The 21,368-nt window shown below is 36.3% G+C and overlaps 2 protein-coding genes across 3 annotated transcripts in view; both read right to left on the reverse strand.

Annotated features, from left to right (window-relative positions):
- Window positions 1-1,305: 1,305 nt before the first annotated feature.
- LOC106710512 (translocon-associated protein subunit delta) lies at window positions 1,306-3,867 on the reverse strand. Its single transcript, XM_045684965.1, has 3 exons — window positions 3,502-3,867; window positions 2,215-2,371; window positions 1,306-1,406 (listed from the first exon to the last, which is right to left on the reverse strand). The coding sequence occupies exons 1-3, from the start codon at window positions 3,751-3,753 to the stop codon at window positions 1,306-1,308; spliced, it is 510 nt and encodes a 169-aa protein (XP_045540921.1). The 5' UTR covers window positions 3,754-3,867.
- Window positions 3,868-7,293: 3,426 nt separating this feature from the next.
- Window positions 7,294-21,368, reverse strand: part of LOC106710520 (LIM domain-binding protein 2) — a 30,955-nt gene continuing 16,880 nt past the window's right edge. Inside the window, exons 1-8 of one of the 2 annotated variants that reach the window (XM_014502597.2) lie at window positions 13,780-14,118; window positions 12,022-12,097; window positions 11,517-11,619; window positions 10,695-10,867; window positions 9,649-9,849; window positions 9,204-9,327; window positions 8,588-8,706; window positions 7,297-7,502 (exon numbers count right to left, since the gene is read on the reverse strand). In XM_014502597.2, coding sequence (XP_014358083.1) covers window positions 7,344-7,502; window positions 8,588-8,706; window positions 9,204-9,327; window positions 9,649-9,849; window positions 10,695-10,867; window positions 11,517-11,619; window positions 12,022-12,097; window positions 13,780-13,973 — 1,149 coding nt within the window. In that variant the 5' untranslated portion in view covers window positions 13,974-14,118 and the 3' untranslated portion in view covers window positions 7,297-7,343. Of the gene's footprint in view, window positions 7,503-8,587; window positions 8,707-9,203; window positions 9,328-9,648; window positions 9,850-10,694; window positions 10,868-11,516; window positions 11,620-12,021; window positions 12,098-13,779; window positions 14,119-21,368 lie in introns of those variants that run through there. The other variant, XM_014502598.2, reaches the window with a different exon arrangement.

Genomic DNA, 21,368 nt, shown 5'->3' on the forward strand with positions numbered 1-21,368 from the left:
AATAATTCCCATTAATCAATCTTTATTATTAGTTTACGCAGAATTGAAAAAAAAAAATCTTATTAATATTATAAATGCGATTATTTGGATGTTTGTTTAAAAGTAGGTATCTCCAGAACGGCTGCATGGATCTCGCTAAAATTTGGCACAGATGTAGAACATATTTTGGAAGAACGCATAGACTATTAATTAGCTATTTTAAATTCCGTGCGGAATGGCGGGCGACAGCTAGTCAAGTACATAGCCTATGTTACATAGTGCTAATGTATCTATGTAATTGTGAAAAAAAATTAAATCGGTAAAGTAGTTTTTGAGTTTTGTTACATACAAAAATACGTGTTCTGCTTTTTAATTATTACTAGCTGTCGCCCGCGACTTCGTCCGCGCGCAGTTAAAAAATGGGGGGGGGGGGGTTTAAAAATAGATGTTGGCCGTTGATTCTCAGACCTACTGAATATGCTCACAAAATTTCATGAGAATCGGTCAAGACGTTTCGGAGGAGTACGGGAACGAAAACTGTGTCACGAGAATTTTATATATTAGATAGTAAATTATTTGTGGTCTAAGTAATCTGAGATTGAAAAACAGGTAGGCGAGCCTAACATCATTGGCGAGGAAAAAGCGCAACAACTCCGCTATCTCTGCCATTTAGAAAGAATGGATGATGTTCGTGGTGTCAAACGCGCATACATAGATCACCGAGTGGTCGGCGACCAGTTGACCGTCCCAGGTATCGTTGGATGTAGCGTTGCCAGGCGTCCGGATAAAGCCAGACATAGGTAGGCTTTTTGATTGCGTGTCCGGCCAAAATAAACGGATTTCCGGCTTTTGTTAGGCTTTTTACATTTCCCAAACGAGAGTTTACCTATTAATGCTGAGACAAAATCCTAAATAATATAGTGTCCGACCTTTCTACCCAAATGTCCGGCCTAGCTGGTCTGTCCGACTAGTAGGTTTGGTGACCTGGCAACCGTAGCTGCTGGATGGATGAGGTGTATAAAGATCTTCGGTAGGTACAGGACCTGGGTCTGGAATACGCGGGATTGGAGACATTTGTTGTTGGAGGCTCACTTCAGATCACTGCGTCACCCTAGTTAGTTAAGTGTGTATGGACCATACTTATATGTCCTTAAGTTTTGATTTAATAATACAAATCTACATTAAGAATCTCCTTAATTAATAATTAACTCTTGTGGCTGATTAACTTATTTTTTTTTAAATTAAAATTTCTCACTCAAATTTCAAAAAATTTATTTTTCATAAATTAAAATATTTATTTTACATATAAAATTAATAATTCTAATATTATGCTAAGATTTTGCTCTTGTTGTGTAACGCGATGTATGCGATGAGAACTGAGAGAGCGGTGGCAAGAACTTCTGAATTAACCCACGGTCCGGAATAACCTGGTGACAAAGAAAACTTATTATAATTCTGATTATAAATCTATATAAGGTCACAAAAGTAGACATAGGGACAAAATAACAATAGGTAATGAAATAAGGAGATGAAAGTTTGTATAGAAATATGTAAGGTTTATGAGAATGTTTTGTAAATTTAATATGTTTCGAAGTAATTCTTATAATTTCAAGTTAAATAATTAAACTAAATAACTAAAATGCTCCCCGAAAACAATATTTCACGAAAACGAAGTCACAAGCACAGCTAGTTTATGTTTTTTTTTTTTTATAAGAGAAGGGGGCAAACGAGCAGCGTGAACACCAAGGTGTTCATCGACGCCCATGGACATCTGCAATACCAGAGGAATTGAAGATGTGTTGCCGGCCTTTGAGATGGTGATACGCTCGCTTCTTGAAGGACCCTAAGTCGTATTTATGATTATATATATTTTTTTAGTGTTTAAATAATGTTTAAAAATGATTTGTTTTATATTGTAGTTTTTAATACTGTTTAACAGTTTGGCGTTTTGTTTTAATACATTTACTTTATTTTATTTTATTCTATAAAATGTTTTATGAAAATTAGAGTTTTGTGGTAAATCTATTGTATTTAAATTTTTTCCCCCAAATTTTAGATTTTTTTTTTTGAAAAAAAAAAAAAAACTAAAAACGATTATTACTTCTTTAAAAAAAAAATCGATTTTTCCAATCAAATCCGTTTCCCATTCCTACAGAAAAGGGTAGGAATTTCCATTCCGTGGACTAGACCTTTGATAATACCCAGATAGAGTGGGAACAGGGCGATGATACTCACTGCCAGGATGGTGTAACTGTATAGCAAGTAGAGGTGCAACAGTAGCGGCGGGATCGGCACGGCGTGCACGGCGGAGTGACGCCCAACCTTCCTCATCTAATACCCTCACTTCATGCATACCGGAGCGAGCGACTGCTGGTTCTTCAGTCCATGACACCTGTTACCAATAAAAATGGTTTGTAAATTAAATATGAAAGACGAATTAAACAAAGAAGTAGTAGTAGTAGTAGGGGCTCAGTTTTCTGCAACTCCACGACAAGCGCGTATTTTGCGTTAAGGCAGGCTGTAGGTTACTCCAGCCAACCCAACTCGCCAAAGAACTCCAGCAGTCCCTTAATGTTGCTGGTGATCTCTGGCGGCGACCTCGGCAGACCGAGGTATCTGACCCTGTAGTCGGACACTGCCGGGCAGTGTCTTAATAATTAAACAAGGAAGTAATTAGATTGAATTTGGCTAGCTATCTTTAATCTCTATGGATACTTTCTTTAGTCTTCTACCTTTATAGCTATAAAGGTAGAAGACTAAAGAAAGTATGGATTGTGTGAAAGAGGATATGCATAAGACGGTGAATTCAGATATGACGGCTGATAGAGATGATTGGAGGAGCACATAGTGTACTGTACACTATGTAGGGAAGAAGGCAAGCTGATTCTGGTGATGAGACATCTTTTTTATTAGGGTTGTGATTATTCAATAAACAAAGATGTAAATGCACATGAACAATGCACAAGAAATAAAATAAAAGGTAGCAAGGTGGCCTTATTTGTTAGCTATGATAATTTTCCAATAGAAAAAAATTGAGAAGTAAAAGGATAGCGTGGTATGGGCATGTTATCAGTAGGGAAGAATTGCATGAGGCAAAGAGAATGTTAAGTATGAGTATGAAGGTAAACCGGTAGAGGTAGGCCTAGGAAGAGATGGATGGATTGTGTGAAAGGTGACATGATCAAGAAGGGGGTGACAATGGAGATGACGGCAGACAGATTCATTTAGAGGACTGAAACCTGGTGCACCAATGGTGGTGTATTACGTGTATTTTTTTGTACTATTCTAACTCTTAACTATCTATATCTAACTGTATCTTGTAATATAGTAAATATAGTCTTGGTATATACAGAGCTCATATTATTCATCATATGAGCTCTTTATACCAGCAGTAAATAATTAATTGGGTCATTAACTGAGTAAAAGTATTTTTTTTCATGGTGATCTTTAAACACAATGCAAGTGAACGAATTTATTTCATAAATGGAATCTATAAACTAGATGATAACCAAAAAGACTTACCTGGTACTTGTTCTCTCCAATACGAGCAGCTGTTAAAGGTTTTCCATCAACTTCAGCGTATAACGCGTAGTTTGGTGGCAATGGATTGTCACAAACTAGTGTAAATTCTGTAATATAAGCGATTTGTGTGACAATAGTCGCATCTAAACTTGTGAATGATGCTGCTTCAACTTTGGGGTTTTGGCAATTTTGGCCATTAGCACCGCTAAATAAAGCAATAGCTGAAACTAAAAGCACAAATTTTGTAACCATTTTGTCTATTTGTGTGACTTTATAATTGAAAAATCAATTCAACTTTTTATAAACTCGTCCACGTATTCTTATTAGAGGTGAAATGAAATTGGAGGGTTTTTGAAACTTAATAGTGACAGCCACGTCTGTTCAAATACCCGGTTACGTGTTCACTTTCACTTGAAAATATTGTGAAATTTAAATCAAATTTTATAAAAAATGTAAATTTAAGCAAAACAAAATTATAGATATGCAATTATAATACAAAAAAATAATATGTTGGATACAATTTATGTGAGGTATCCATTAATTTTATCTTGAAAACACTTCTGAAATTATTCTGATTCTGTATTTTGAACGCCTTCTTAAAACATCAGCAGTGACGTGTGACAGAAATGCCAAGCGGTCAGTATTACGTTCCGTTTCACAATTATGTTGCCTTCATTCTGATAAAAAAAAATCTATTTTATTATCGAGTGAAAGTTTATTAATTTGGAATTGAGTGTTTTTTTTTTAATATAAAGTATAGTAATATTTATCTTCAGAGATTATAATGCCATTCTTTTTGTACGAAAACAAACTCGCCAAATGAATCACTCTTGAAAGAATATAGATTAGCTTATATAATATGTGATATAATATTTACGCCAAAATAAAGAATGTGTGGGTAAAATAAAATGAAACCCTTATTTATTCTGGAGATTTTATTTTTTTATTTCAAATATCCCGACTTTTAATTTCACTTAAATACTTAACACAACGAAGCAACGAAAGTCGAGTACTTTCGTAATGTTAGTGGCGATTCTTGATCCGTACACCAACCTGTACAAACTGCATCTGTCCATACAAGAGGAGCTGCACGCCATCACGTTTGTTCAACCAAACCTTCCCTCCACCGTAGAATAGACACGTTCTTTTCATTTCGTAGTGTTTATTTTTTATAATATTAGATGGCATTGGAAGAGCCATCTGATTTCGATAAAAATAGTGGTAATTACCCATAGACAAAGTTAAAAATGTCGACGCTGGAAAGCATAAACGCTGTAACCCTTGAAATCGCGAATATGTTTTTCACACGTTAATAATTTCAACCATTAACAAACGATAATGATTTTATTATAGGTTAGCACAAACTACACAACATTGCTAAATACCGCATGCTTGTAGGCGTATCAGCTCACGAGTTATCATTTTTTGGTTCTCCTGTAAAGTTCATACTTTCGGGGTTACAGCGTTTACGCTTTCTAGCGTCGATGTGACAAATGTATCACCTTCATTTTATCTATGGACCTTATTTCCCGTTGAGCCTATCGCTCAATATTCCCGAATTCTAAGAATAAAAAAAATCGTTCTGATTTATTCTGTGAATTAAAATGACCCAATGGGAATCCCATTGGGACGTTTGATCAGTGCACCCAACTAGAAACACCAGCAATAGTAACTTCTCTTAGCCATCCTTTTTTTTTAAAAGGTGTAACAATGTAGTTTTCTTATGAACAATAGCTTACCGAAGTTTGTTTTCCTCATCCAATACACAGTTTTGTCCCATTTTTAAATTAAAGTTACTAATTTTTAAACTTACTGATTTTAATAACTTTAAAAAAATACCACAACCACACAGAAGACAGACATCAAGTGGAAGTAATTCCGCGTTTCGTCTGATGAGTGTGGTACCGGAGGTCTAATTTTAGTCCTCTTTTCCATCCTATTCCTATTAGGAAATGATGGGAAGGGGAAGTGGATTTCGCGGAAGAGCGAACGCAAACGAAGGGAAAATATTCTCTTTCTGTACGTCCCTTACGTCAATTAAAGGTAGGCATCTCATCTGCATTTGCGGATGTCTATGTGCAACGTTCACCTCGCTATTTCTGCGAATCCAGATGGCCGTTTGCTCGTTTGATATAAAAAAACAAGGTTATTTGTGTTAGCAATCACTTGCTGTTTGTGACAACGGTCATACTAATTAGATAGGGACAGAAAATGGACTAGAATTCGATCTCAGACAGACAATTATCAGAGATTTATTTTAATTTTAAGTGTGTCTTTGGTAATATTGTGGTAATTCCCCTTCTATCTATATGTAACTCTTTAAAATGTTCCATCAGATATAAAGAAATGTACTAAATGTTTACCAATGGATCCTATCAATAATTATTACGGAGCATTGATGGTTCGGTTAAAAATATACCTTTTAATAAATTACACTAATAAATTAGTTATATTTTTTACATTATGAAGTTGTAAACGAGCAAGCGACCTGAATTCGCCGAAATAGTGAAGGGACCGCTTCTTCTGTAGCGTTGTTCTTCTTTGTTGCGTCTTCGGTAGTACGCGTAACATTGGTAGACGTCAGCAACAACAACATCAGTTGCAGGAACCCAAATGGCTAAATTACCTACTTTTAAGATCAATTATTATTATATTAACTGACTTAGGTCAATAGAAGACAGAGTGAGAATTAGCAATGCTTTAAGTTTGATATCGACCACTTTGAGAATACCTGGTTTCGATGGATGTTTGTTAGAATGTATCTCCGGAATGATTGAATGGATCTTGATGAAATTTGTCACAGATGTAGAACATAGTCTGAAAGTACACGTAACTATTTTTTTTTTATTCCAGGCGGACCGAGTTGCGGACATAAGCTTGTTATATTTTATATATAAAATTCTCGTGTCAAAAAAGTTACGATATTCCTCCAAAACTACTTGATCGACTTTTATTAAGTTTTATAACTATATTCACTAGGTTATACCCCCTATTAAGTTTTTTTTGATTGAGTCGCGAACTACACCTAGTAAGTTATTTATTTAGTCATACAAAACTTCATTCAAGTAAAAAAATACCCCAAAACATCAGAAGAAATTGTCTATGAAAGTTTTTTTAAGTGTTCTCAAAGTGTAAAGTTACAATGAAAGGATATTTTTTAGCAGTAAAGGAACAGATTTGTTTCTTTTTGGGGTTGAAATCAATAAGATTTTGTCGACCTCAGTACTAGACTTCATCCAATAGGGTTTCTGGTACAGACACAAGTTTAGTTCATCATCAGCTCACTATACATCCCCACTGAGGGTCTCAGAGTCTACCCTAAGTTAGAGATGACTAGGACATAGTCAATGTTGACTCAGTGCGAGTTGACTTCACACATATCATTGAATTTCTTCTCAGATATGTGCAGCATCACAATGTTTTCCTTCACAGTAAGAATGTCAGATAAATGTACATATGTAAATCGAAAAACACAAGTACATGGCGGGATTTAAACCCAAGACCTGCACATTACAAGGCAATAAACCCCTGAAGCCATTGACGCTCTTAGTTTAGTTTGGTTTATAGTAAACTAGCTTTTACCCGCGACTCCGTCCGCGCGGAATAAAAAAAATGGACACAAGATAAAAAAGTTCCTATGTCCGTCTCCTAGTTCTAAGCTACCTCCCCATCAATTTTCAGCTAAATCAGTTCGACCTATCTTGAGTTATAAATAGTGTAACTAACACGACCTTAGATATAAAGGTGTTTTAGGGGTAATAAATAATAAGTCGTTGATACAATTATCGGTAATATCCTATATTAGTGTGTGTGTGTGGGGGGTGTGGGGGGTGTGTGGGGGGTCAGTGTGGCGCGGGTGGTGTCTTGGCGGGCGAGGCGGGGGGTGCGCTCCATTCCACATCACCCTCGTACTGAGTGTTCTCCAGCCGCGTGATCAGCCGTTCATCCTCATCACCGAATTCACCCCCCATTAGTGACGGCTCCCCCACAACCATCACGTCCTGGTAATTTTTTTTTTATAATTAGATGAGTTGTTCGTGTTAATTTATAAATATGCTATTTTGACGTTTTTGTTTTTTTCTTTGAAGTTTATGAATGTTTGGCAAACAATGACGAACAGCGAATATAAAATAACAAACGTGTTGGTTCATGTTTTTTTGTTATTAAAAATGTGTTTGTTTACGAAGACCATGGATATAAAGGACCAGAGAAACCTCAGTTATGTTGTCGTCCTTTGAGAAGAGGATATACTAGCTTTTTAAAGAACCCTAAATCTTGTTTGTCTGTTTTTATTTGATGTTCGCTGTTTGTGCCAGTGATTGGCGTTTCAGTGGTTTTATACACATAGTCCGGGAGCCAGTGACAGATTTTCATGACCAAGTCCCTCCCAATCGAAACTTCGTAAAATGCATGAGACTTATACTATGAATACTGGCGACCGTAAGCTGCGAATCCGTGGGTGGGGTGGGCAGTGGCAGCCTACGCATGGAGAAAAAAAAATTTTTTTTTTCTTCATGCGTAGTCCCTTAAGTCCCTTATGCATTTTACGAAGTTTCGCTCGAGAGGAAATAATTGACCGAAAATGTACTTGGCTCCCGGACTAACAAATCAAAGGTTGTTCGACAAACATGAGTAGCGTTGCCAGGTGTCCGGATAAAGCCGGACATAGGTAGGCTTTAGGCTTTTTACATTTCCCAAAAGAGAGTGTACCTATTAATACTGAGACAAAATCTTAAATAATACAGGGTGTCCGATCTTTCTACCTAAATGTCCGGCCAAACTGACTGATCTGTCCGGCTATTAGGTTTGGAAACCTGGCAACCCTAAACATGGGTTGTTGTATATGTTTGATGATTGTAGCTGTTTGTAACAAGCATTTGGATCGGCCATTAAATATAGCTTTGTGCTAATATTTTTAGCCCTTTCCTTTAAAATTAAACCTGTTAGCCGTATTTTATATTTTTTCACTAAAGTACTGTTTGGTCGTAAATGTGTCGTACGTGTGTCGTGCGCGTGTCGTACGTGTGTCGTGCGTGTGTCGTGCGTGTGTCGTGCGTGTGTCGTGCGTGTGTCGTACGTGTATTACCTGCGAGGCGAGGCTGAAGTTGGGTCCTGGCGAGCGTTTCTTTGTAGGTGCGGGTGGCGCTGCATTAGCTCCAGCGCTACCTTTACGCTTGCGTCGTTTGCTTGCCGGACGTTGTGATTCTGTTATAATTATTAAATATTTAATACTTAAGTAAAGAAATACTTTTAATTCTTAATCTTACTAATATTATAAATGCGAATGTTTGTTTGTACGTATCTTAGAAACGACTCAACACATCTTGATGAAATTTGGCACAAATGTAGAACATAGTCTGGAAGAACACATAGGCTACTGATAACGGTTTTTTTTTTAATTTCGCGCGAACGGAGTCGCGGGCGACAACTAGTGTCTAATACTTTAATAAAAATAATATTATTAATACTTATTTTTTAAATATAAATCTTAATGTATTTTTCAAGTGTACATGTCACAATGCAAGTGTAAGCGTGAGTTTTCACTGTTGAAATACTTGTATAAAAACATATTGTGATCACCTTTTTATAACAGACAACACAACAAGTATACAAACATGTTTATATACAAGTATTTTACAATGAAAACACAATAAAAAACGCATAATATCTCAATAAAAAGTACCAGGAGAACATAAATATACCTGGTGGCGCGACCATCCGCTGCCATTTCTGGAAGAGTGTCGTCTTGAGGCAGTCCCGCGGCGACAACGCGTACGCCTTGTGCCGGGACATTAATTCCTGCATCGGCTCTAATATGACGCACAACTGGAATATTACAATAAAATAAAACAAATAAAGTCACTATTAGACAAAAATTAATTTACAAAATCATTTCGCATATTGATTCTAACTTATTCCTATTTATTTACATATCTTTATATTTCCTCTCTCTTTCAGTGTGAGAAAGATAAATCTATCTCCTTCTAACTTGTCTCTTTCTATCTCTATTGTTCTGTATCTTACGTCTTTTTCTTATAGAAAGAGAGTTAAGGTTGTGACAAGGTCAAAGAAGTCTCTCTCTATTTGATGAATAAGGAGAGAGTGACAGAGATATATGAATCTTGTTCTCTTGTATGTTTTACTCACCCTTAGATAGTTGAGCGTGGAATTTGTGATGCCTTGCCGTGTGATGTTCTTAGCTAGTTGATCTAACGCGGCGTGGTCTGGTGGATGCACCGCTTGCCGCGGGATTAGTTCGCGGTGAGCTCGCACCGCCATATGCCACGATTTGATCCGCATTAAATCATCGAATGTGAACTCTAAGATCAGTCTACCTTCTGTACACACCTGGAATATATTTTTAAATATTTTAACTATGTAGCCATCTGTATTCATCGAAATAAATATCCGCAAAAGCGGATGCGTTGGCTACATTTAATAGACAGAGAAGACGTACAGAAATATATTTCCCCTTCCTATGGGTCTTAAAATTTAAGACTGCGCACACAATAATTGTAGATGTAATAAGTTCGTATTAAAGGCGTTGTGACGTAGTATTGTAGCGGATAGTGTTGCCAGGTCGCTAAACCTACTAGCCGGACAGACCAGTCATTTTAACCGGACATTAAGGTAGAAAGGTCGGACACTAAATTATTTAGGATTTTGTCTCAGTATTATTAGGTACACTTTAGTTTGGGAAATGTTAAAGCCTAACAAAAGCTGGAAAACCGTTTATTTTTGCCGGACACGCAATCAAAAAGCCTACTTATGTCCGGCTTTATCTGGACGCCTGGCAACGCTAGTAGCAGACGAGGTACAAATATATTATTGCTGGCATCTTTAACACTTTTTTTTTTAATATAATAATGACATCTATAGAATCTTTGTCCGTTCCTGTCTTTTTTTTATTGGAACGAATCGCGCAATCCTTATCGCGTGTTGTGAAAGGGGGCTAGACGGAAAAAATTCTTACGAAAAGTTGTCACGACATTTTTTGCTATAGTAACCATGGCAACGACGTGACAATATATAACGAAAATTCATAGAAATAAAATGTACTTCTTGTGAAGACTTAAGCTTTTTATTCATAGAATAAACATTGGTTCCTTCACTAATTAATCGAAAGGAACTTCGTTTCCATCCGGGTGTCCCTTGACACCTCTCAAGTTTTTTTGTTGTCTTGTTGTACTCACCTTAGTAAACATAGGTTTCCCGTGATGTGTGACCATAGTGCAATGGTCGCAGTCTAATGTGATACTGGTATTGTGAAAGGACTCTTTTGGTTGTCTCATTGTATAGTACAGTTCTGAGACACCTCCCTCGTATATGCTTCTGAAGTAGCGAGGTATTAACGTCCTTCCTATCGCTGGAATTCATAATGATTATGTGATAAAACTTGGGTACTTAAATATAATATTAAATTGGTCCTTCGAGTCGGATATATTTGTTAGTTTCCAAAATTTATCTGGCACTTTGTATGAGATTTGTTGCTATTTTTTTAAAATATATTTTGTTTTTGTTGAATTTTGTACATTATAAATGACTAGCTGTCGCCCGCTACTCCTTCCGTGCGGAATTAAAATAAAGTTATTATTTATCCTATGTGTTCTTCCAGACTTTGTTCTACATCTTTGTCAAATTGTATCAAGATCTGTTGATCCGTTCCGGAGATACTTTCAAACATCCATCCATCTAAATTTTCGCATTTATATTATTAGTAAGATTAAGGATAAACGTGAACAGATTTAAGGAGAATCTAGTTTGTAATTTAGTAAGAGTATAAATGCGAATGTTTGGATGGATGGATGTTTGAAGGTATCTCCAAAACAGATCAACGGCGCAGATGTAGAACATAGTCAGGAAGAACACATAGGCTACTAATCAAGGCTAAGTTGCGGGCGACAGCTGATTATACAACTTAGATGCACAGATGCATTTTATACTAAAGTTTTTGCTTAACCAATGAAAATTAAGTATAGGGTGGTCTAGCAGAAGGAGGTACTAAGCATACTCACTGTATCTTTTGGGTCCATCTTCTAAACAAAATGTAAGTGTTAACGTCGCGTCGTCCTCGAAGAACTCTGTCGCGAACGCGTCCCACCATAGGTTATCTGAGTCCTGAAATCAGTTAACATCTGTATTGGTTATGATATCCTGGTAGCTGGACTTTGGTTACATAATACTATTTGAAGATTCTCATAGCGTTTTCACTGTAATTCGAAAAAACATGTACAATTGCAGATGCGTTGTAGAAATCAACGGAGGAGGGGATGCACAAAAAGAGAATAATTCCCCTTCCTCCACCAAATCCAGTTCTCCTTCCGTTTATTCTCTTATAAGAAAAGAGCGAAAAGGTTTTTCGACAGCAGAAATCCACAGACACACGAATACGACACCGAGGTTTGACTCTAGGAAAGAATTTGCTTCGAAAAAGGACAGTTCGTCTCACCACGGTGGGGGCACTGCCACGCCCCCACTTAAATAGATTTTTGGTAGAATGATTAAAAAATATTTTCTCACCTCTGTCCTCTGTTGTAACCGTTTGTTGAGTTCGTAAACTCTGTAATCTGGCTGACCGAAATATGGCGCGTGCCTTCTGGAAATTAAAAAAAATAAACGTCAATAACAATAATATGACAGCAGTTGTTTTTAATTTGACGTCGGTGAACGAAAATTTTATTTACAATTTTAAAGGAATTTTAAGCAATTTTCAATGGTGTTTTAGTTAATATTGACTTTAATATATTAAAATTTGGTACGCGATGTACAGAAAAGTCAGTATTTGTAGTTATTTTTATGAAAATAATCAGAAGTATTAAATTACAAAATTACCTGGAATTGTGAACAAAAATACATGAAGGGTCTAATATAAGTAAGTATACTAGGATCACATAGCTTACAAATGTTAACTCCTATCATCTAGAAGCACTGACCTCTATATGGACTGGATATAAGACGTAGTATTTTGTGCCTATTTGATTTTCGCCATTTTGGCGTTGTTGGTAGCGGTTTGTATGGGTGGTGTGGATACGAACTAATAATAAAGATATAGTTAACGGTCACGAAGTCAACAGGCGGGTTTAAATCGGAACCAAGTAAAAGCTGTCATTTCCAAATTTTGAAGGACAGTAGCGCTGGCCTGGTATTGATTGTACATTGGTTCACTGGCGCCAGTTAGCGTTTACATTATGCCAGTTGAATGTTAGCGCTGATTTTTAGCGTTATTGCCCAACTGTACTTACTTACTGGCATGCAAACCGGGCAAGAATGAACAGAATACCAGGAAGAATAAGGTAAGAAAGTACCAGGATTACATAACGAAGTAGTAGGGATGTTCTCCGCTCTAGAAACTGTCCACTGACATCGATAGTACACGGAACAATGTGTCTGTTTGTTTGTTACACATACTCCGTTCCACTTTCAACACGTCTGTCTCGCGACACGTCAAGCGAACACCGTTATTGCCACGTGCAAACGAATTTAGATCTTATGGTTTTAAGCTTTAGAGCTATTAAAGCTATGCTAATTCTAGCCGACGACAGTGAAGATTTTGATGAAATATGCAACGCATTCGAGCAGTAAGCCTTTGGTGCAATCCATCTTAGTGTTATAATGTCCTGGTATTTGTTGTTCATTTGTAATGTAATCCTCATCAACTGAGACCAAGTTTAAGTATAAGTAAAAATTATGTACGGACTTTATCTTAATAGGAGGAGATTACTGGGTTAATATTATTTGTTCAGATTCAATACATTTCTGATAAAGATAAAAATGAAATCAAAAGATGCTGCGCAAGAGTATGCAGTTCTTTTAATACGAAATAAGAAAAGTGAAGCCAATTTTAGAACGTAGATATGTTCGATTCAAAACATAAGTTTTAAAAAGATGACTCTAACAAACAAAACTGTTAAAAGTTTTAATTTCATAGACTATATATAGATCAAGGCAAGCTTAGGTATTGTGAAGCAGATTTTGTATAGGTACAACAATGTAAAAGAGATGCCACACTCAGAGATGTTTACTGGTTACTTAAATCCCTTAGTGTATATTCCTTATGACTCCTTTCTCTCTCTCTCTCGTATTTCTTTTCCTCATTCCTGAGGATCGCAACCTCTCTTCTTGAGATCTACTTTGTATGGATTCCTTTAGTGATCATTAAAGCACTATGAGTGGTGGACTTACTGAAATGTTTAAGTTCATCCGAAATTCTGGGGCAGGCAGAAATAGAGAAGTTGGTATATGAGAGTACCAGGACATCATAGAGCGGCGTTGGTATACCTGAAGTATGGATCCGGTATAGGATGATAGATAGGCGGCGGCGGCGGCGGCGCGTACTCATGGTACTGCAGATGGTGGGGCGCGTGGGGCTGGTGCGGGGCGTGCGGGGCGTGGTGGGGATGGTGCGGCGAGAGATGGTGGCCGTACTCGCGGTACTCGCCCTCGCCGCCGAGCGAGCCCAGCGCCACCGGCATGTAGGCCACTTTGTCACCGTACCATCACTGCGGTTTTAGTACACGGATCGCAGATTTCTTTGACACTCCTAATGAGTTATGTTAGCCTGGTGCTTTGACACTTTTTTTTTTTTGGTAACACAAGCACTATGTCTTTGACACTTTTGTGAATTTGTTTTATTTTTGTTTAGTTTATTAACGCAATAATTTGGTTTTATTAATAAATATTTTTTTTAAACTTAAATAAATATGAACACTCTTTGGAGGCTTTGGTTTGTTATATATTTAATCACTCACAAAACACTGTATGATAAAACTATGTCAGATATGGAAAACAATTTAAATACAAAATAGCGATTGTCAAAGATGAGTCACGTCTATGTCATTTAACGACATACGTGCGACTGATAAATGTCTAGACGGTTGTGAAATTTTCCCCATATTTGATGAGTATTTTACCCCATTGATAAAAATTTCCTCAAAATATTAACTCTAGACTAACATCCAAGTATTATGTAATGAAAACTTGTATTAATAGCTTATATTATTTTTATGTATATTAAATTTATTGTAATACGTAAAGTCTTATTTGTCGCAGAATACTTTTGAAACTTCTCTTTTATTATTGTTCAATTGTCATAAAATTATACAAAATTTCCCCAAAATCCTGTAAAATCTCCCAACTCATAGACAACATTGCTGATAAAAAGCATTTCGAATTTTTCGCGCGCGGGAAGTGTTATTACGTGCATGTCGAAACGTCCTATCTCCTTTATGTACTACTCTTTGTTGAGCGATTGTAGACTTTATTGCATGGTAATTGAGGCGATAAGATGATAGTAGCTTTCCTAGCGGGTGCGGAACGGCAACGCCGCGTCAGCTGGCTGTGAGCTAGGCGCGCTCGGAAAGGTCAACATCGGCTACTAATATTTTATTTTTTTTATTCTATTTTACTATTTAATATTTAAGTTACTGAATAAGCCTATAAATATTAAATGGATCAATTAATTACGGCATAATTAAAATACTTCGTCTCATTTTATATTTGAAAACTTATTGCAAAAATTATCTAATTTTCAGTGACAAATAAATAATTTGTGATGTTGAATTCGAGTCAAGGTTTTAATGTTTTTCTGTTTAATAAACTTTTGTAGTGTATATGAATAATTTAATATTTTTTTTATCACAAAGTTGGTATTGTTTTGCGCGAGGCGAGTTGAACCGCGCGTGCGAGGTTGCCGCTCCGCGCCGCGTTCGCCGCACTTTTTACTGTTTCTTAGCACATAGGCGCTCATTACGCCGGCACGCACACAACGCTAGCGACGCGCTGATATTGTTATATATCTCGGTACGTATGTCCACATAGTGCAAGATGTACATTATGTACATTCCGTTCTACGTAGCCTCTGGATATATAGGTGAGGTGCGTCGAGCTCTCGTACAACAAATCAAACAGTACGTCTATAAATAACTGGGATGTGTCCGTGAAATTACGACGCGTCATTTTTGCCCGACTCTATCAATGCAACGTTTCTAACGCAACTGACGTCCGCGGCCTCGATTAATAAATTGAATTGACAAAATAACAAATTATATTTTAAGTATTATCGAAGAAATCTAATAAGAATCTATTGACACACACACACACATAAGCACAATAAATTAATACACACACAAAACTTGCAGAAAAAATAAACACTGAATCGAATGCGGAAATGAAAACGCGAGATGTGTAGCCGAACTGTTTCGTCTTATGCCACCTTGGTAGGTGGCAGAGTGAGCGGCGACGTCCACCGCACGCACACGCTACACGCGGCACACTGATAATAAAACACGCGAAACCATAAATTAAGGAGCGCGCGCTTGCCGGCCGCTGGCTGGTAATACAATGGTTGTTGTTGAAGACGAAATAAAAAAAAGAATCGGCGAGAAAAGCGACGTGTTCGCGTTCCGTCAGACGCGGAATGTGTGTCACGCTGGCGCGTGTCAATGACTCCGCGCGCACTAGCCACTCGGCCTGCGGGCTGCGGGCGCGCGGTGGGCCAGCGTGACACGGGCCCGCAACACGTCGGCGGCGGGACACGTGCGGGTTATCACGCTAATACGCGCCGCGCTAACACGCTCTTGCATACAAACGCCCGCCCGCTATCTATCGGCTGCTGATCGATTTCGAATTTCGAATGCACTTTGGAAAGAGAACGATAGATGTTGACGTTCTTATCTAATGTCACCATGTCTATGTAGCGAAATATCAGGACAAGTAGAAAGTTGACAAGAGAAAAAAAATCAACTAGTTCACCAAATGTAAAAGGGTATATAATATATATCCAGTAATAAAGTATCAATCCGTTTAGGTTACCAGCACCTATACAGATTTCAATTTTATTTCACAAAAACTGTAATGATTTTGAACGAGCGTTCTTAGGTCTCAACAACTAAAACAACAAAAGCCCTACAACAACAACCATTTTAACAACAAAAATCCTTTTAAAACTTGAAATGGTTGAAAATTATATGAAGTTGTTGTAATATTGGTAACAAATTGAAACATGTAAAAAGCACAAAAACAAATTGCACAAAAGTAAAAAATTTAAAGGTTCGACATAGGTAACATAGTGAGTATCCCATTGCACGTAGCTCTAGCAAGTTCAAGGTTGTAACAATCAATGGGTTTTTCCGTTGACGAGTTCATTGTTGGACATAACAATAAAAAAAAATTGGTATCTCGACGTCGGCCGAAGAGCGGGCACAAGCAGCAATATATTTCGCGAATGAACCGGCTCGAACATAGAAGTAAGAAATAAAAATGTATCTCACAGAGTAGACATGTGCAATCTTTATCACACTTTCTTTGTTCTACGAGAGACCTGACAACAAATTCTAACTTTCTTTGATATGTTTTAGCGCTAGAACTAGATAAAATTATAAATAGTAACGACAGATGAGCAAATTTAAACGAGAAACACACCTTAATACATCAGTCTGTATCGAATCTTATTTCTAATTGTATCGTATTATACTTCCGGGTATAAGTCATTGGTCCAGGATTCGTTTCAAGGTCTTTCATTAAATTATTTGTTAAACGTAACAAAAAGTATATGAACAAATCATACTTGCTTTACAAGTTTAGCAATACATATTATAAAAAAACTAAAACGCAAGTTTTATATATACAACATTTTGTAGCTGTTTGTAAAATTAAAAAAAAACAGGACCATCCCATTAGTAACGTAACTCATGGTTATCCTAATCAATGCAGTGACGGACGTGTGACGAACTGTCAAGCGCTCGGGCGTCCTCGGCACACTTCGGGGAAGTTCGTCTACGTAGAAAATATTCATGTTTGGCGCGAGATTAGATTATAATATTCATATACAAGTATAATTAAATAACATTTAGAGGCTAAAAATACAAACGTGTGACATCTTTGATTGTTATGCACTCCTGGTAGTTTTGTAACAAATGTGATTAGTTTATATTAAGTTTTGGTAAAGTTGGTATTATATATATAAGGTAGGTTTCCACAGTTACACATTTGTATATAAACATATTGCCATATCTTTTTTGTCTTTGAAAAAGTAGAGACAACATAATATATTAAAACAATTATGACTGCACTCGATACAAGGCACCTGTCTATCCTCAAGATTAGCCAAGTATTAAAGACAAAATCCTTCACTTGTTATTACGTAATACTATAAGCAAACCGGTCGTACGGGGTCAGTAACATCGGCAGACGAAACGAATCCGGTCGCCCGCTCACCTCGCTTGTTTTGATATGTCACATTGTGACAGACGCACAAGACGTCCATGTCAAAGTTTGACAGATCGTTGTAAATGACATTTGTTTTTTTTTTTTTTGGCAACAAAGCAAACGAATTTGATTTGTAATGCCACATGATTTTAGATGACATATGAATGAATGTTTTATAAATTGCTTGAACATTGCGGGAAGAATATGAAACGAGTGATAGCTTTTTCTATAAAATTAGTTCAGCCCATTAGAACAGATTAATATTTTCCTCCTCCCGGATTTAAAACTCAGCTCTAACCGTGGGTTTTTGAGACCAAAATCTCCGTTAAAACCATATACTTATCTCCGTTTTGTCCAAGATAAGGATGACGATATGTTTTACTTTAGACTTTTGATCTCAAAAACCCACGATAAGTCGTATTATTTTTGTCTTCACTATATTTTTTTGTTACAACTAACGTAGGTTAACATTGAGGTGAAAGTAAGAGAAAGCTAACTATAATGCTGTTACATTTTTTTTTAATAACTGAAAATAACAACACACATTGAAAGACATTTTTAAAGTGTAAAATGACCAGTTTCATATATAAATAAACATGTTTTGTTCAAAATTAAACACAATATAATGATATATATTTATTTTAATTAATTTAGTAACAGTGGTGGAAATAATTAATCAATATTTGTTACTGCAGACTAGATTACCTAAAGAATAAAAAAAGATCAGATCAATGGATAATCTGTTGCCAAAACTTCATGGACCCGTTGGGCTAATTTATGTATTTTAAAGTCTCGAAAACTTCATAAAAATCACTCTTTAATAATATATGGGTATAAAGAAAACTTATATTCGCATTCATTTGCTTTATTTGAATATTACAAAAAAAAGTAATTTAACCGCCAAAAATCGAATTCTAAAAAAAGAAAAACAATTCTAAATTCAAAATAATTCAAACATAGAACGCTGATCATCACTATCGTGAAGCGAAAGGTCCGTTGATTTAATTCATTAGAGCGACAGAGACGGCATAACTGGTGATGTCAACTTGAGTGAATGAGTGAAAGCGACCGGCGTGCAAGAAGGACGCGGCGAGAATTACTCTTATGTGCGAGAGGGACAGGTAGAGTCTGACGTAGTAGATAAGGGGCTATCAGGAGGATGCGCGTTTACACGCCGTATTACACTCGACTGGAATTCTTTTGTTTAGGCGAGTGTTGAGACAATTAACTTTCTCTATTAACTGTTCATTTTGTGAATTTAATTTAAGTTTCAAATTTTTTATTAAATGTCACTTAATCTATATATATAAAATAAAGTCGTGTTAGTAACACTATTAATAACTCAAGATCGGTCGAACTGATTTAGCTGAAAATTGATGGGGAGGTAGCTTAGAACTAGGAGACGGACATAGGAACTTTATCTTGTGTGCATTTTTTTATTCCGCGCGGACGCAGTCGCGGGTAAAAGCTAGTTTATAATATTAAGAGTTTAGGTAACAAATGAATCACAGATAGATTTTACAGCAATGACCTGCATATATCGGCGAAGACTAGGCTAGCGTGGCATTATCTCCTAGTTAACCCTAACGTGGGTAGGATCCGAGCAACTCTTGGTATGGACATACATGAGCTGACTACGAAGATTGTTTTAAGGATTAAAGGTCATAAAAATAGAAGCTTGTGTCTCTTTAGTAAAAAATATTAGTTACAATAAACTTAACCTATATTTCAAGTTTAATTTCCAATTAGCGCGGAATTAAAAAAGATTAATTTACTTCCGCATACATCAGCTACCTTCCAGTACATATAAAAAGCGTTTCCTAAAATCGAACGTTTATATTAATCAGTAAGATCTCTAAAAAGATGTCGGGTTGCGTTTTTTAAGCATTTTACTTTTGTAAAGTTACTAATAATTCTGGGTCTAGCATGAATATTTTAGACAATTGCCTTCGTGTTGTCAATTATAATAAAATTAGTATAAGATTTTTGGTGTACTTTACGTCCGATAGAGGCGCTGCACAAACTTAATAAGAAATTTGTCGATGACGATACGAAAGCGATTGTTACATTTATTCGTGCTAGTCCCACTGGTAAGTAGCTAGTACATGTAAACGAGGCACACGCACACAAATAGAGTTTTTATTATTACATCTCAATGTTCAGAAGGTGACAAGTGCGAGTGTACTTGAATTTGTTAAATGTAAGATTAGGTTTCCACTGCTGTGACACTTGCAAAGTACATTTAGTTATTTTTATTTTCTGGGACAACAATATTTATAAGAGAAGTACTATTACAGTGATAAAGAAATTTTTTTTTACTAGCTGTGGCCCGTGACTATGTTTTGAAATTTTAAGAATTCAACAGTTTAAACATCCTAAACCGTTTAGTCGTCGTGTAAGTTAAAACGAACATATACAGTCAAAATCTGTTATAACGACATCGAAGGGACTACTCATATTGAGTCGTAAAAACCGATAGTTGTAACAACCGGTGACAGGTATTAATAGGAAAGATATGTATATAACATTCAGCCAGGACCTTTGATTTTGGTCAATTTAACCGGTATGTTGTTCTAAACGATGTCGCTATAAACGGTTTTGACTGTATATATAAAAATTTCTCATAATTTTATCATGTCTAAACAGACAGATTTAAACAGAGCTTTAATAATTACATATTAAAAAATAAACTTTTAAAAATAATTAAAAAGTGGCTAAAATATTTACATTGCTTCAACTTTATCTTTTACATTTTTGAATACCATGTGTTACGTAGAGTGAAATATTATACTAGCTGTCGCCCGCGACTCCATCCGTGCATAATTAAAAAAACTTAATAAGTAGCCTATGTGTTCTTCCAGACAATGTTTTATATTTATGCCAAATTTCATCGAGATCCATCCATACATCCATCAAGAATTCGCATTTATAATATTAGTAAGAAGTAAGTTAACTATAGGCTTTATGTCTTTGCAATAAAGTCGAAAATCACTTGCATTTGTCATTTAGTTTAAATTCTCCTTGGGCACGTCCGTGCCCTTTAGACAGAGTTCAAGGACGGCAAATTAAACCTTAATAAAGGGTAATACGGTTGACTTTACAATTTTAAGGTTAAACCAATAGACTTTATTTTTATTGACGAACCAAGTTCATATAATACTAATATTATAAATGCGAATGTTTAGATGTATGGATGGATGTTTGAAGGTCTCCAATCAATCATCTCAATCTTCAGAATGGCTGAACAGATCTCGATGAAATTTGGCATATATGGAATATAGTCTTGAAGAACACATAAACTACTTCTTAAGTTTATTCTTTAACTAGCTTTCGCAGGCGAATCGTCGAGCGGAATTTAAAAAAAACGTAATAAATAGCCTATATGTTCTTCCAGACTATGTTCTACATCTGTGCCAAAATCTGTTGATTCTGCCGTTCTCGAGATAACTTCAAACAAACATCCATACATCCATCTAAACATTCGCATTTATAATATGAGTAAGAATCCGCGTGGACGGTGTCGCGGGGAAAAGCTAGTTAGTCCATATACCAAAGATTTTTATCTTACAATGAGTTCGCAATGCAAAACAATAACATATTCATTTAAAAAAAACCTGACTTGTCCGTACCCTTGTAACATACACAGATACCTCACTCATCAA

This window comes from Papilio machaon, chromosome 28 (genome assembly GCF_912999745.1).
Source record: "Papilio machaon chromosome 28, ilPapMach1.1, whole genome shotgun sequence".
Classification (NCBI taxonomy): domain Eukaryota; kingdom Metazoa; phylum Arthropoda; class Insecta; order Lepidoptera; family Papilionidae; genus Papilio; species Papilio machaon.

Coding starts and splice junctions, on each gene's coding strand:
- LOC106710512 (XM_045684965.1), bottom strand. CDS start 3,753: ATGGTTACAAAATTTGTGCTTTTAGTTTCAGCTATTGCTTTATTTAGC. Junction 2,372..3,501: donor TTGGAGAGAACAAGTACCAG/GTAAGTCTTTTT, acceptor TATTGGTAACAG/GTGTCATGGACTGAAGAACC. Junction 1,407..2,214: donor ACAGTTACACCATCCTGGCA/GTGAGTATCATC, acceptor CTTTGTCACCAG/GTTATTCCGGACCGTGGGTT.